The sequence below is a fragment of the Ornithorhynchus anatinus genome, chromosome 3, assembly GCF_004115215.2.
Source record: "Ornithorhynchus anatinus isolate Pmale09 chromosome 3, mOrnAna1.pri.v4, whole genome shotgun sequence".
NCBI lineage: Eukaryota > Metazoa > Chordata > Mammalia > Monotremata > Ornithorhynchidae > Ornithorhynchus > Ornithorhynchus anatinus.
The window spans coordinates 140,608,476-140,622,816 of record NC_041730.1 but is presented as its reverse complement, the minus strand read 5'-3'; the positions used below and the strand labels follow the sequence as shown (position 1 = coordinate 140,622,816).

Here is a 14,341-nt window from a genome sequence, read left to right as displayed (position 1 = left end):
TCCCGTCCACTCCGCCCCTCTCCGGCCCGCCTGTCCGTCCCTCCTGTCCAGCACACTCCGTCCCGCCTGTCCAGCTCACTCCGTCCCGCCTGTCCGCCCAACACCGTCTAGTCCCGCCTGTCCAGCACACTATGGCCCGCCTGTCCGTCCTTCTCCGTCCCGCCTGTCCACCCAACGCCGTCCAGTCCCGTCCACTCCGCCCCACTCCGGCCCGCCTGTCCGCCCAACGCCTTCTAGTCCCGCCTGTCCAGCATACTCCGGCCCGCCTGTCCGTCCCTCTCCATCCCTCCTGTCCGTCCCTCTCCATCCCGCCTGTCCAGTCCTCTCCGTCCCTCCTGTCCGTCCCTCTCCATCCCGCCTGTCCAGTCCACTCCATCCCGCCTGTCCAGTCCTCTCCGGCCCTCCTGTCCGTCCCCCTCCATCCAGTCCCTCCTGTCCGTTCCTCTCCATCCCGCCTGTCCACCCCACTCCGTCCTGTCCCGCCTGTCCAGTCCTCTCCGTCCCTCCTGTCCGTTCCCTCTCCATCCCTCCTGTCCCGTCCACTCCATCCCTCCCGTCCGTCCCTCTCCATCCCTCCTGTCCAGTCCACTCCATCACGGTGCAGTGCCGCATGTGGGTCCGTGTCCCCCCCGTCCCCCCCGGCTGTCCATCCCGCTGGGTCCCCTCGGCCGGCCCCGCCCCCGCCCCGTCCCGCGTGTCCGTCCCGCCCCTTCCCCGTCCCCGTCCCCCTCCCCCTTGCTCCGCCAACTTTCCAGCTCGTCCCGGCGCGCTCCAGGGTGGAAGATGGCCGCCTAGACCTCCGCCCCGCACCGTCCCCGCACCCCCGGACCCCCAGACCCCCGCCCCCCGCCCCCCCAGACCCCCCGCACCATGACCCGCTGGGTGCCCGCCAAGAGGGAGGAGAAATACGGCGTGGGTGAGCGCGGGACAGGGGGTGCGGGGTGCGGGGCTGGGGGTGCGGGGCGGTGCGGGCCGCTCCCCTCCCCGCCGGTCCCCTTCCCTCCCCTCCCCCCGGACGCGGGGCTTTTCTGCGGTTTTGCGGGACAGCGCCGCCCTCCGGGGGTGGGCGGGGGCGCGGGGGGTGCGGGGCGGTGCGGGCCGCGGGTGGGGGGTGGGGGGCTCTCGGCCCCGCCTCCCGACCCTCCCTCTCCGGCCCGGGACCCGCTACGGTCCGCACGGTCCTGGACCGAGCGCTTGGGGCAGGGCGGGGGCGGGGGCGGCGGGGTTGTTGTTGCAAACTCGGCAGACTTTCCCGCGACACGTCCCGGATCCCGCATTCCTTCCTTTCCCCCCCCCCCCCCCCACCGCCCACCCCGCGCCCATCCTTCTACACCCCCATCCCTCTACCCCCCTACTCCTACCCCCATTCTTCTACCCCCATCCTTCTTCTCCCCCCAAACTTCTCCCCCCAAACTTCTTCCTCCAAACGTCTTCCCCCATTCTTCTACCCGCCATCCTTCTACCCCCCATCCTTCTACCCCCCCATCCTTCTACCCTCCCATCCTTCTACCCCTCCATCCTTCTACCCCCCATCCTTCTACCCCCCCCGTCCTTCTTATCCTTTTGCCCCCCCGTCCTTCTGCCCCCCATCCTTCTTCTTCCCCCACCTTTCCACCCCCCTCCATTTTTCCACCCCCCTCCATTTTTCCACCTCCCTCCACCTTTCCACCCCCTCCACCTTTCCACCCACTCCACCTTTCCATCCCCTCCACCTTTCAGCCCCCTTCTACCCCCCCATTTTCCAGTTCCCCATCCTTCCATCCCATGCCCAGTCCTTCCACCCCCTCCTCCTCCTTTCCCACCCTGGACTTATCCCCCTTTCTCCTCCTACCCTGTGCACTTTGCAAACAAACTTTTAGATTGACAGGCAGGGCCTGGGGCTCCCTCTCAGGCTCCCGCCCCTCCTTACAGTATATGCTCTGCACATAGTAAGCGCTTAACAAATACCAACATTATAATAATAATGATAATTAGGATATTTGTTAACCTCTTCCCATGTGCCAGGCACTGTTCTAAGTACTGAGGTAGATACAAGGAAATTTGGTTGGACACAGTCCCTGTCCCACATGAGGCTCACAGTCTCAGTCCCCATTTTGCATCATGAGGGAACTGAGGCACAGTAAAAGTAAAGGGACTTGCCCAAGGTCACAGCAGATGAGTGGCAGAATCTGGATTAGAACCCATTACCTCGTGACTCCCAGGACCCTGCGCTATCCACTATGCCCACCTGGGCCTTTCCGTCCTCTGCCCCACCCCCTGCCACCCTGCTCTTGCAAGCAGGGGGACTCCACGCTGAGTCCCCTGCTTAGAGAAGCAGCGCGGCTTAGTGGATAGAGCACGGGCCTGGGAGTCAGAAAGACCTGGGTTATATTCCTGGATCCACCAGTTGTCTGCTGTGTGACCTTGGGCAAGTCATTTCACTTCCTCTGGGCTTCAGTTCCTTCCTCTGGAAAGTGGGAATTAAGACTGTGAGCCCTATGTGGGACAGGGACTGTGTCCAACCTGATTAGCTTGTATGTCCCCCAGTGCTTAGAAGAGTACCCGACACATCGTAAGCGCCTAACAAATACCACAGTTATTATTATTATCATTATTATTCAGGCTGGGCTGTTCCCCACCCCCTCAAGTTGTGTTCCTCCCTGTTGTTTCCCAACTGGTTCCCAGGGTAGGTAGGGAGTGGTCCCTCTCCCAGTCTCCTGCCGACCATAATAATAATAATAATGGCATTTGTTAAGCGCTTACTATGTGCCAAGCACTGATCTAAGCGTTGGAGTTGATACAAGTTAATCAGGTTGTCATTCAGCTGTACTTATTGAGCGCTTACTGTGTCTAGACCACTGAATTAAGTGCCTGGAAAGTACAATACAGCAATAAAGAGAGACAATCCCTGCCCACAAAGGGTTTACAGTCTAGAAGGGGGGGAGACAGACATCAAAACAAGCAAACATCGATATAAATAAATAGAATTTTAGATATATACATGTATATGCAGTGACACCAGAAGAGTGGAGTGTGCAGGCTGGGATGTAGAAGGAGAGAAGGGAGGAAAGGTAAGAAGGAGCCAAGTAATGGAGAGCTTTGAAATCACTAGTGTCCCATGTGGAGCTCACAGTCTTAATCCCCATTTTATAGATGAGGTAACTGAAGTACAGGAAAGTTAAGTGACTGACCCAAGGTCACACAGCAGACAATAATAATAATAATGTTGGTATTTGTTAAGCGCTTACTATGTGCCGAGCACTGTTCTATGCACTGGGGTAGATACAAGGTAATCAGGTTGTCCCACGTGAGACTCACAATCTTAATCCCCTTTTTACAGATGAGGTCACTGAGGCACTGAGAAGTTAAGTGACTTGCCCAAAGTCACACAGCTGACAGGTGGTGGAGCTGCGATTAGAAACCATGTCCTCTGACATCCAAGCCCGTGCTCTTTCCACTAAGTCACACTGCTAGCAGGGAAGACAGACACTAAAATAAGTTACCAAAAGGTGGACGCCTCCCCACTCAGTAACCTCTGGCGGTTGTCCATCCACCTCCGCATCAACCAATCATTCCAGAAACTCCTCTCCATCGACTTTAATAATAATAATAATAATGATGTTGGTATTTGTTAAGCACTTACTATGTGCAGAGCACTGTTCTAAGCGCTGGGGTAGATACAGGGTAATCGGGTTGTCCCCCGTGAGGCTCACAGTTAATTCCCATTTTCCAGATGAGGTAACTGAGGCCCAGAGAAGTTAAGTGACTTGCCCATGGTCACACAGCTGACAAGTGGCAGAGCCGGGATTCGAACCCATGACCTCTGACTCCCAAGCCCGGGCTCTTTCCACTGAGCCACGCTGCTTTCCCCCTCCTACCTCACCTTGCTGCTCTCCTACTCCAACCCAGCCCACACACTCCACTCCTCTAACACCAACCTCCTCTCGCTCTCCTCTCTCTCGTGTCTCTCTCACTGCGGACCCATTTCTTGCTCGGAATTCCCTCTCCCTTCATATCCAGCTACTGCTCTACCCATCTTCAAAGCCCTCCTGAAGTCACATCTCCTTCCAGAGGCCTTCCCTGATTAATCTCTCCTTTCCTCACCCTAACTCCCCATTTTCTTCTTCTACTTGAACACTTCCACACCACCCTAAATACTCCCGAACAACTGGGTGCTCACTTCACCCCCTTTCCTTAAGCTTTTATGTGCCTATCTTTTAACTGTGTTGCTTCCCTTTTTGTGTCATTTATTTAGCACAGTGCTCTGTGTGGAGTAGGTGCTCAATAAATACTATTGATGATTGATTGAGAAAAGCTCCTGGTGGGCAGAGAACATGCCTACCAACTCCACTGTCTTGTACTCTCCCAATTGTTTAATACAGTGCTCTGCACATGGTAAACTCTCAATAAATACCATGACTGATGGAGAAGGAAATGGGGATGTGTAGATGAGTTAATGCTTGGTATATAAGCTCTGCCCAGGAGTGCTACTGGTAGTTCATTCATTCAATCTTATTTATTGAGTGCTTACTTTATGCAAAGCACTGTACTAAGTGCTTGGGAGAGTACAGTACAACAGACACAGTCACCGCCCACAATGAGCTCACAGTCTAGAGGGGGAGAAAGACATTAATATACATAAATAAAATATAGGTTATTTATATTTTGTATATACACACGTGCTGTGGAGATGGGAGGGAGGATGAATGAAGGGAGTAAGAGTGATGCAGAAGAGAGTGGGAGAAGAGGAAAGGAGGGCTTAGTCAGGGAAAGAGATGTGCCTTCAATAAACTTTGAAGTGGGGGAGAGCAATTATCTGTCTAATATGAGGAGGGAGGGTGTTCCAGGCCAGAGGTAGGATGAAGGCAAGAGGTTAGCGGTGAGATAGACGAAATGGAGGTACAAGGAAAAGGTTAGCATTAAAGGAGCAAAGTGTGTGGGCTGGGTTGGAGTAGGAGAGGAGCAAGGTGAGGTAGGAGGGGTCAAGGGAATGGACTGCTTTGAAGCCAGGGGTGAGGAGTTTTTAGGTGACTACATGATTACATGAGGGTTGCTGGATCTGGATTGAGAGTGGGGATTTGACACGTTAATTGGGGAAGTCTTCCTAGAGGAATTGAGACTTCAGAATGACTTTGAAGATGGGGAGAGCAGAGTTTACTGTTGTGACAACCCTGAGTGATGGGTTTAATATTATTATCATATAATGGTTATATAATAATAACAGTGGTATTTGTTAAGCACTTACTCAGTGCCAAGCACTGGTCTAAATGCTGGGGGCGATTCAAGGTAATCAGGTTGGACACAGTCCCTGCCCCACATGGGGCTCACAGTCTGAATCCCCATTTTCCAGATGAGGTAACTGAGGCACAGAGAAGTTCAATCGTTCCATCGTATTTATCGAGCGCTTACTGTGTGCAAAGCACTGTACTAAGTGCTAGGGAGAGTATAATATAACAACAGACACATTCCTGCCCACAACGAGCTCACTGTCTAGAGGAGGAGACTGACAATATAAATAGATAAGTAAATAAATTACAGATATATAGATAGATACATATGTGCTGTCGGGTTGGGTGGGGAAATGAATGAAGGAGCAAGTAAGAGCGGTGCAGAAGGGAGTGAGAGGAGAGGAGGACTTAGGGAAAGCTTTGTGAAGGAGATGGGGCTTCATTTGGCTTTGAAGTCGGGGAGAGCAATTATCTGTCCGATATGAGGAGGGAAGGCGTTCCAGGCCAGAGGTAGGATATGGGCAAGAAGTTGACGGCGAGATAGACGAGATGGAGGTACAGTGAAAAGGTTAGCATTAGAGGAACAAAATATCTGGGCTGGGTTGTAGTAGGAGAGTAGTGAGGTGAGATAGGAGAGGGGGCAAGGTGATGGACTACTTTAAAGCCAATGGTGAGGTGTTTCTGTTTGATGCGGAGGTGGATGGGCAACCATTGATGTTTCTTGAGGAGTGGGAAACGTGATGTGAACATTTTTGAAGGAAAGTGATTCCGGCAGCCAAATGGAGTATGGACTGGAGTCAGGAGAGAAGGGAGGCAGAGAGGTCAGCAAGGAGGCTGATGCAATAATCAAGGCGGGACAGGATAAGTGCTTGCATTAATGGGGTAATGTAATGACATTAATGTAATTAATGTAGAAGTGAAATGACTCGCCCAGTTTCACACAGGAAACGTGGCAGAGCTGGGATTAGAACCCATGTCCTCTGACTCCCAGGCCTGGGGTCTTTCCATTAGCCCACTCTGCCTCCAGGTTCATTCATTCATTCAGTCATATTTACTGAGTGCTTACTGTATGCAGAACACCGTACTCAGCACTTGGGAAAATACAATTCAACAATTAACAGTGACATTCCCTGCCCAAATCGAACTCACAGTCTAACGGGGAGGAGACAAACATCAGTACAAATAAATAAAATTGACAGAATTTATATGTAAGTGCTATGGGACTGGAAGGATGGGGAAGAGCAAAGGAAACAAGTCAGAGCGACGCTGAAAGGAGTGGGAGATGAGGAAATGTGGGGCTTAGTCTGAGAATGCCTCTTGGAGGAGATGTGCCTTCAAAAAGGCTTTGAAGGAGGGGAGAGTAATTGTCAGATTTGAGGAGGTAGAGCTTTCCAGGCAGAACATAGACGATGGGGTCAGAGGCGAGATGGAGGCACAGTGAGAAGATTAGCATTCGAGGAGCAAAGTATGTGGGCTGGGTTGTAGGAGAGGAGCAAAGTGAGGTAGGAGCGGGCAAGGCAATTGAATACTTTAAAGCAGAAGGTAAAGAGTTTCTGTTTGCTGCCGAGATGGATGGGCAACCACTGGAAGTTCTTGAGGACTGGGGAAACACGGACTGAACGTTTCTGTAAAAAAACGATCCAGACAGTGGAGTGAAATATGGACTGGAGTGGGCAGAGACAGAAGGCAGGGAGGTCAGCAGGAAGGCTGATGCAGTAATCCCGGAGGGATAGGAAGAGTGACTGTATTAATGTGTTTGAGGGGGATGGAGGCTGGGGGTAGCTTTTTGTCTTGAAAAGTCATATCTCTTATCTCTCCCCATATGTGGGTAGGGAACGCATCTTCCAACTGTGTTGCGTCAGCCTTTCCCCAGGGCTTGGTCCAGTGCTTTGCAATAGTAAGCGCTCAATAAATATCACTGATGGATGACTGATGTGGCAGGTTAAGGCAGAAATATATCCCTGCTCTGGAAGTGTCCTAGAAGGGTGCTGCCAAGTAGAGTTTGCAGTGGAGCTTGAACTCTTCAATTCCAAGCACTTTGGCCAGCTGGGAGACATGAGGATTTTGTGTCGGATGAGAGGACGTTGGCGTCTCTTTGTCGTGGTACTTAAATGCTTACTGTGTGACAGGCACTGTTCTAAGCACTGGGCTAGGTACAGGCTAATCCCTGTGGGGCTTACAGCCCAAGGAGGAGGGAGTAAGATCGAATCCCCGACTTTCAGATGAGGAAACGGAGGTCCAGAGGAGTCAAATGAGTTGCCCAAGGTCACACGACATACCAGTAGTTGAGCCGGGGTTAGGACCCAGGTCTCTGACTCTTGGTCTGTGCTCTTTCCGTTGCTTGGGACAGTGCTTGGCACATAGTAAGTGCTTAACAAGTACCTTAGTTATTATTTCCACCTGGTCATGCTGCTTCCTAGAAATGGTTTGAGGTAAGTCTTTAGACCCTGATCTAGCTAAACAACGACACACCTAGAATGTAAACATACTTTTTACTCGCAGTCCTTGGGTAAAGCAAGGAAAGAAATTCCCATTCCAGTCAGCCTGGCTGGAGCCCGTGTTTTCATTACATAATTTAGATAGAACTCAGTGGAATAATTTTTGTGGAATTTGTAAAGTGCTAACTATATGCTAAGCACTGTACTACTGCTACTAAAGCAATGATGGTATTTGTTAAGTACTTACTATATATCAAGCTCTGGGGTAGATGCAGGCTAATCAGGTTGGACACAGTCCCTGGCCCACATGGGGCTCACAATCTTAATTCCCCTTTTGCAGATGAGGGAATTGAGGCACAGATAGGTTAAGTGACAAAGTCACACAGCAGACAAGTGGCAGAACTGAGATTAGAACAGTGCTCTGCACACAGTAAGCGCTCAATAAATAAGATTGAATGGATACATGAATAATGAGTGAACCCAGGTCCTTCTGACTCCCAGGCCTGGGATTTATCCACTAGGTCATGCACTGGGATAGGTACAAGAAATTCAGGTCCCACGTGCGGCTCACAGTCTAAGTATGAGGAAGAAAAGGCATTGGATCCCCATTTTACAGATGAGGGAACTGAGATTCAAAGAAGTTGAGTGACTTTCCCAAAGTCACACAGCAGACAAGTGGCAGAGCGGGGATGTGAGCTCACTGTGACTGTTGTTATATTGTACTCTACCAAGTGCTTAGTACAGTGCTTGGCACACAGTAAGCACTCAATAAATACGATTGAATGAATGAATGAATTAGAACCCAGGTCATTCCTTCATTCATTCAATCATATGAGCATTGATCTGTCTGATATGAGGAGAGAGGGTGTTCCAGGCCAGAGGTAGGATATGGGGGAGATGTCTGCGGCAAGATAGACAAGATGGAGGTGAGAAGGTTAGCATTAGAGGGAGAATGTGTGCAGATTGGTTTGTCAAATAGTAGGAGTGGGCAAATGCCCGTCGGTAGACCATTCAGTCCATCTGCCCGCCAGCCCGCCAGTCCCCTCCATGTGAAGGGGGCCTCTGGGCCAGACCCGCCACTCATGGTGTTTTTTAAGTGCTTACTAAGTACCAAGCACTGTACTACATGTGGTGATAGATACAAGTTAATCGTCTTGGACACAGTCCATGTCCCACATGGGGCTCACAGTCTTAATCCCCATTTTACAGTTGAGGTAACTGAGCCATAGAAAAATGAAGTGACTTGCTTAAAGTCACACAACATACAAGAGGTGGAGCAGGATTAGCACCCAGGTCCTTCTGACTCCCAGGCCTGTGCTCTACCCACTGAGCTACATCACCCCAAAACCCCATCTTCCCTTTGAATTGATGTGATAAATGAACTGTTGATTGTGCAGTTAATTGTTTTGCTCTGTTCTTTTTGTAAGAATTTTTACGTTAGAGAGTGAAATCCTTATGGGCATGGAAAGCATAATAATTGAAAAAAAAGAATGAAATATATTGTTTTCTATGTACCAAGCAATGTACTAAGCCTTGGGGTAGGTACAAAATAATCAGGTTGGCCACAGTCTCTGGCTCACATGGGGCTCACAGTCTAAGTAGGATTTAACCCCCTTTTACAGATGAGGTAACTGAGGCACAGAGAAGTTCAGTGACTTGCCCAAAGTCACACAGCTGACAAGTGACAGAGCTGGGATTAGAACCCATGACCTCAGACTCCCAAGCCCATGCTCTTTCCACTGATCCATACTGCTTCTCATAATAATGGTGGTATTTGTTAAGCGCTTACTATATGCAAAGCACTGTTCAAAGCACTGGGGGGATACAAGGTGATCAGGTTGTCCCATGTGGGGTTCACATAGTCTATGATCAATCAGTCAGTACTATTTATTGAGCCCAATTGTGCTCAGGCTTTGTACTAAGCACTTAGGAGAGTAGTAAGGAATGGGTAGACTTGATCCCGGCTGTCAGGGACCTATCCCTATTTATTGCTATTGTTTTTGTCTGTCTGTCTCCCCCGATTAGACTGTAAGCCTGTCAGTGGGCAGGGACTGTCTCTATCTGTTGCCGATTTGTATGTTCCAAGCGCTTAGTACAATGCTCTGCACATAGTAAATGCTCAGTAAATACTATTGAATGAATGAATGAATGAATCTGGAATTTGGTTTAATGCCCGTCCCCTGTGGATTGCAAGTTCCTGATGGGCAGGGAATGTGTCTTCCAACTTTGTTCTGTCATTCTTTCCCAAATATTTAGTATAGTACTCTGCACTTTAAGCGCTCAATAAATGCCATTGGTTGACTAGGGGAGACAGACACAGGAATAAATTACAGATTGGGGAAGCGGCAGCTTCAGGGCTGGGTGTAGAGGGAATATCTAAGTGTTTAGGAGGTACAGACCCAAGAGCATAGGTGATGCCGAAAGGATGGAAAGTAGGATGGGAGATGAGTGGTTAGTAAGGGAAGTCTATATCAATCAATCAGTAAGATTGATTGAAAGGCTTTCTGCAGAAGGTATGATTTTAGTACGGCTCTGAAGAAAGGGACAATGATGATCGCTCAGATATCTCATCTCTCTTGCCGCCGACCCCTCGCCCACATCCTGCCTCTGGCCAGGAACGCCCTCCACCTTCCTTATCTGACAGACGATCACCCTCCCCACCTTAGGAGCCTTATTAAAATCCCATCTCCTCCAAGAGGCCTTCCCTGATTAAGCTCTCATTTCCTCTACTCCCTCTCCCTTCTGTGTCAGTTGTGCACCTGGATTTGTACCCTTTAAATAGTTGATATTCATCCCGCCCACAGCCCCACAGCACGTATGTCCATATCTGTAATTTATTCTGCTGTATTAATGTCTGTCTCCCCCTCGAGACTGAAAGCTACTTGTGGGCACGGATCAGGTCTACCAGCTTTGTATTCTTGTACTCTCCCAAGTGCTTAGTAATAATAATAATAGTAATGGTATTTGTTAAGCGCTTACTATGTGCCAAGCACTATTCTAAGCGCTGGGGTAGATACAAGGTAATCAGGTTGTCCCATGAGGAGCTCACAGACTTAATCCCCATTTTACAGTTGAGGTAATGGAGGCACAGTGAAGTGACTTGCCCAAAGTTACACAGCTGATAAGTGGCGGAGGCAGGACTAGAACTCACTTCCTCTGACTCCCAAGCCTGGGCTCTTTCCACTAAGCCACGCTGCTTCTCAGTACAGTGCTCTGCACACAGTAAGTGCTTAATAGTACCACTGATTGATTGATGAAAAGGAGGGAGTTCCAGGCCAGAGGGAAAATGCGGACAAGGGCTCAATGGAGAGATAGATGAGAGGGAGGTGCAGTGAGTAGGTTGGCATTAGAGGAGTGAAGTGTGCCAGCTGGATTATAAATAGGAGAGCAGTGAGGTGAGATAGGGGTGTGGGGTGGGCAAGCTAATTGAGGGCCTTAAATCAATCAACCAGTGGCATTAAAGTCAGTGATAAGGAATTTCTATTTGATCTGGAGGTGGATGGGAAGCTTGGATCTGTGACCTTTGGCCATGTGAATAAATTCCATCTCCATTCCTCTTGTCTTCCCCAGGAGGCCTTCCCCAATTAATGATTGTCCTCTCCCAAACATTTAGTACAGCGCTCTGCACACTGGAAGCGATCAATAGATACTGTTAATAAATTGATTAATTTGATAGTCTCCCCACCCTCAACCCCACAGCATTTATGTACCTATCTGTGAATTATATATTACTGATTATTTGTTTATATTAACAACCGTCTCTCCCTTTAGGCTGTTAGCCTGTTGTGGGCAGGGAATGTGTCTTCCGTCTCTGTTGTACTGTACTCCTCCAAGTGCTTAGTACAGTGCTCTCCACATAGTAAGTGCTTAATAAATACCTTTGAAGATGATGAGTGGAAGATCTTGAGGAGTGGGAAAACACAGACTGAACTTTTTTTAGAAGATGATCCGGGCAGAAGAGTGAAGTATGGACTGGAGTAGGGAGAGACAGGAGGCAGGGAAGTCAGCAAGGAGGCTGATGCAGTAATCGAGGTGGGATAGGATGAGTGACTGTATTAACATGGTAACAGTTTGAATGGAGAAGAAGTGATGGATTTTAGTGATGCTGTGAAGGTTGAAATGACAGGACTTGGTGGCAGGGTGAATGTGTGGGTTGAATGAGAGTGCTGAATTAATCCATTGATCAATCGATGGTATTTATTGAGTGCTTACTGTGTGCAGGGCACTGTACTAAGTGCTTGGGAGAGTACAGTATAACAATAAACAGGCACATTCCCTGCCCACAACGAGCTCACAGTCTAGGGGGAGAGACAGACACCAATAGTAATTAATGTTACCGATATGGACATAAGTACAGTGGGGCTGGGAGGGAGGAGAGCACTGTACTCAGTGTTTGGGAGCCTACAGTACTACAGAGTTGGCAGACATGTTCCCTGCCCAAAGCACCAGATTCAAATGGGTAGGTAGCAGAGAAGGGAGGATAATTCCAAGGTTATGAGCTTGAGAAATGGGAAGGATGATGATGCTGTCTACAGTGGTAGTAAGTCATAGTATTTATTAAGCGTTTACTTTGTGCTGAGCAATGTATTAAGCCCTGGTTAAGAGTTAACAGGGTAAGTTAGACACTTACCCTGTCCCCGAAAGGGCTCACCATTGTTTATTTTGTATTCTCCCAAGTGCTCTGCACACAGTAAGTGCTCAGTATATATATAATTGAATGAATGAAGTAGTTGAAGAATATTTAAGATGGGGAGACTTGGAGATCAGTACAGTGGGAGTCATGAAACATGAAAACATGAAAAAGGCATAAAGGACAAGGATAACTACACAATACACCGCATACCAATAAATACCATGAGGGAGTGGTGACTAGAGGAGCCAAATTTGTCTTCGTGATTCAGAGCCCACAGCTTTCCCGACATTCTCATTCCCACAGGAGAAGCAGAATGGGACAGGGTCTCCTTGCTGGGGCGGAGAGGAGCCAGAGTCGGCACTGGTGAAGGTCGAGGGAGGAGAAGGAAAACAGATAATTATTATAATAATGATGGTATATGTTCAGCTTTTACCATGTGCCAAGCACCGTTCTAAGCTCTGGGGTAGACACAAGAGTGTCAGGTTGGACACCGTCCCTGCCCCACATGGGGCTCAAAGTCTTAATCCCCATTTTACAGTTGAGGGAATGGAGGCCCAGAGAAGTGAGGTGACTTGCCCAAGGTCACACAGCAGACAAGTGGTGGAGGTGGGATTAGAACCCAGATCCTTCTGACTCCCAGGCCCACACTCTATCCACTAGGCCACGCTGCTTTTTGTAGGGGGAGGGAGTAGAGTGTTTATGGAGGCGAGGCTGCAGATAGATGATTCATTCATCTCCAGAGGTGACGAGGGGCCCAGAAGCCAGAGCAACGGCTTTTATACGTGGCTTGGAGTGCACAAAACTTGCTGGAAGCAGGCAGACACTTCCTCAGTCATACTGAACGGAGAGCCGAGGGCTCACAAGGAAGAGAAAGTCTGGGGATGAAGAGGATTTGGTTGGGAATTATTGTTATTGTTATTATATTTTTAAGTACTTTGCATCAGTTTTGTTCTAAGCACCGGAGTAGATAAAAGCTCATCAGGTTGGACACAGTTCTTACGCATGTGGGGCTCAAATAGAATTAAGAACAGATATTGAATCCCCATTTGACAGGTGAGGAAACTGAGGCACAGAGAAGGGAAATGCCTTGCCCAAGTTCACCTAGCAGAGAACAGTAGAACCCAGGCCTGAGGTTCTTCCACTTGGCGACACGGATCTTCATCAATCATTCATTCCATCAGTGGTATTTTTTGAATGCTTCCTGTGTGCGGAGTCCTGAACTAAGCCCTTGGGAAAGTACAACAGAGTTGGTAGACACGTTCCCTGCCCATGAGAAGCTTACAGTCTAGAGTAGGAGACAGACATTAAAATCAATTCTGGATATGGACATAAGTGCTGTGGGGCTGAGGGTGGGGAATACCAAGTGCTTAATCATTCAATCAATCAATTATATTTACTGAGCGCTGACTGTGGGTAGAACACTGTACTAAGTGCTTGGGAGAGTACAATTTAGACACATTCCCTGCCCCTAATAAGTTTACAGGGCACAAATCCTAATGTATTAATGCAGAAGGGAGAGCAATTGGGGTAGTGATGGATTACTTTGGGAAGATTGACTGATTGATTACCTCTTGGAGGTGATGTCAAGGGAGGGCTTTTTTAGGGTAGGGGAGACGTGGGTGTGTTTGAAAGCCAGGGGGAAGAAGCCACTGGAGAACCGACAGTTGAAGATGGTGGTCAGGGAAGGAAGAAGGGAGGAGACAAGGGGTTTGATAAGGGTTGGGGTAGGATGCGCAGGTGGAAGGGGTGGATTTTCAGAGGCAGGAAGTCTCCTCTTGAGATACTGCTGGGAAGTTGAAGAAGGGCCTGGAGGAGGAAAGGACTGGAGAGGAAGGGGGAGATTTTAGGCAGATGATGCCTCTAGACTATAAGCTTGTTGTGGGCAGGGAACGTGTCTGTTTCATTGTTCTGTTGTACTCTTCCAAGCTCTTAATACAGTGCTCTGCACACAGTAAGTGCTCAATAAATAGTATTGACTGACTGATGGTTTCCATTTTATCCATGAAGTAGCCAGACTGGTCAGTCAGGGGCAAGAGAAAGGGGCTGTGAAAAATCTGCTGGGG

At 49.0% G+C, this 14,341-nt stretch overlaps 1 protein-coding gene across 2 annotated transcripts in view; it reads left to right on the top strand.

Annotated features, from left to right (window-relative positions):
- Nucleotides 1-853: 853 nt before the first annotated feature.
- The window catches only part of DOCK1 (dedicator of cytokinesis 1), a 395,003-nt gene continuing 381,515 nt past the window's right edge, over nt 854-14,341 (top strand). For both annotated transcript variants that reach the window (XM_029059688.1, XM_029059687.1), the window contains exon 1: nt 854-916. In XM_029059688.1, the coding sequence (XP_028915521.1) occupies nt 871-916 (46 nt within the window). In that variant the 5' untranslated portion in view covers nt 854-870. The remainder of the gene's footprint in view (nt 917-14,341) is intronic.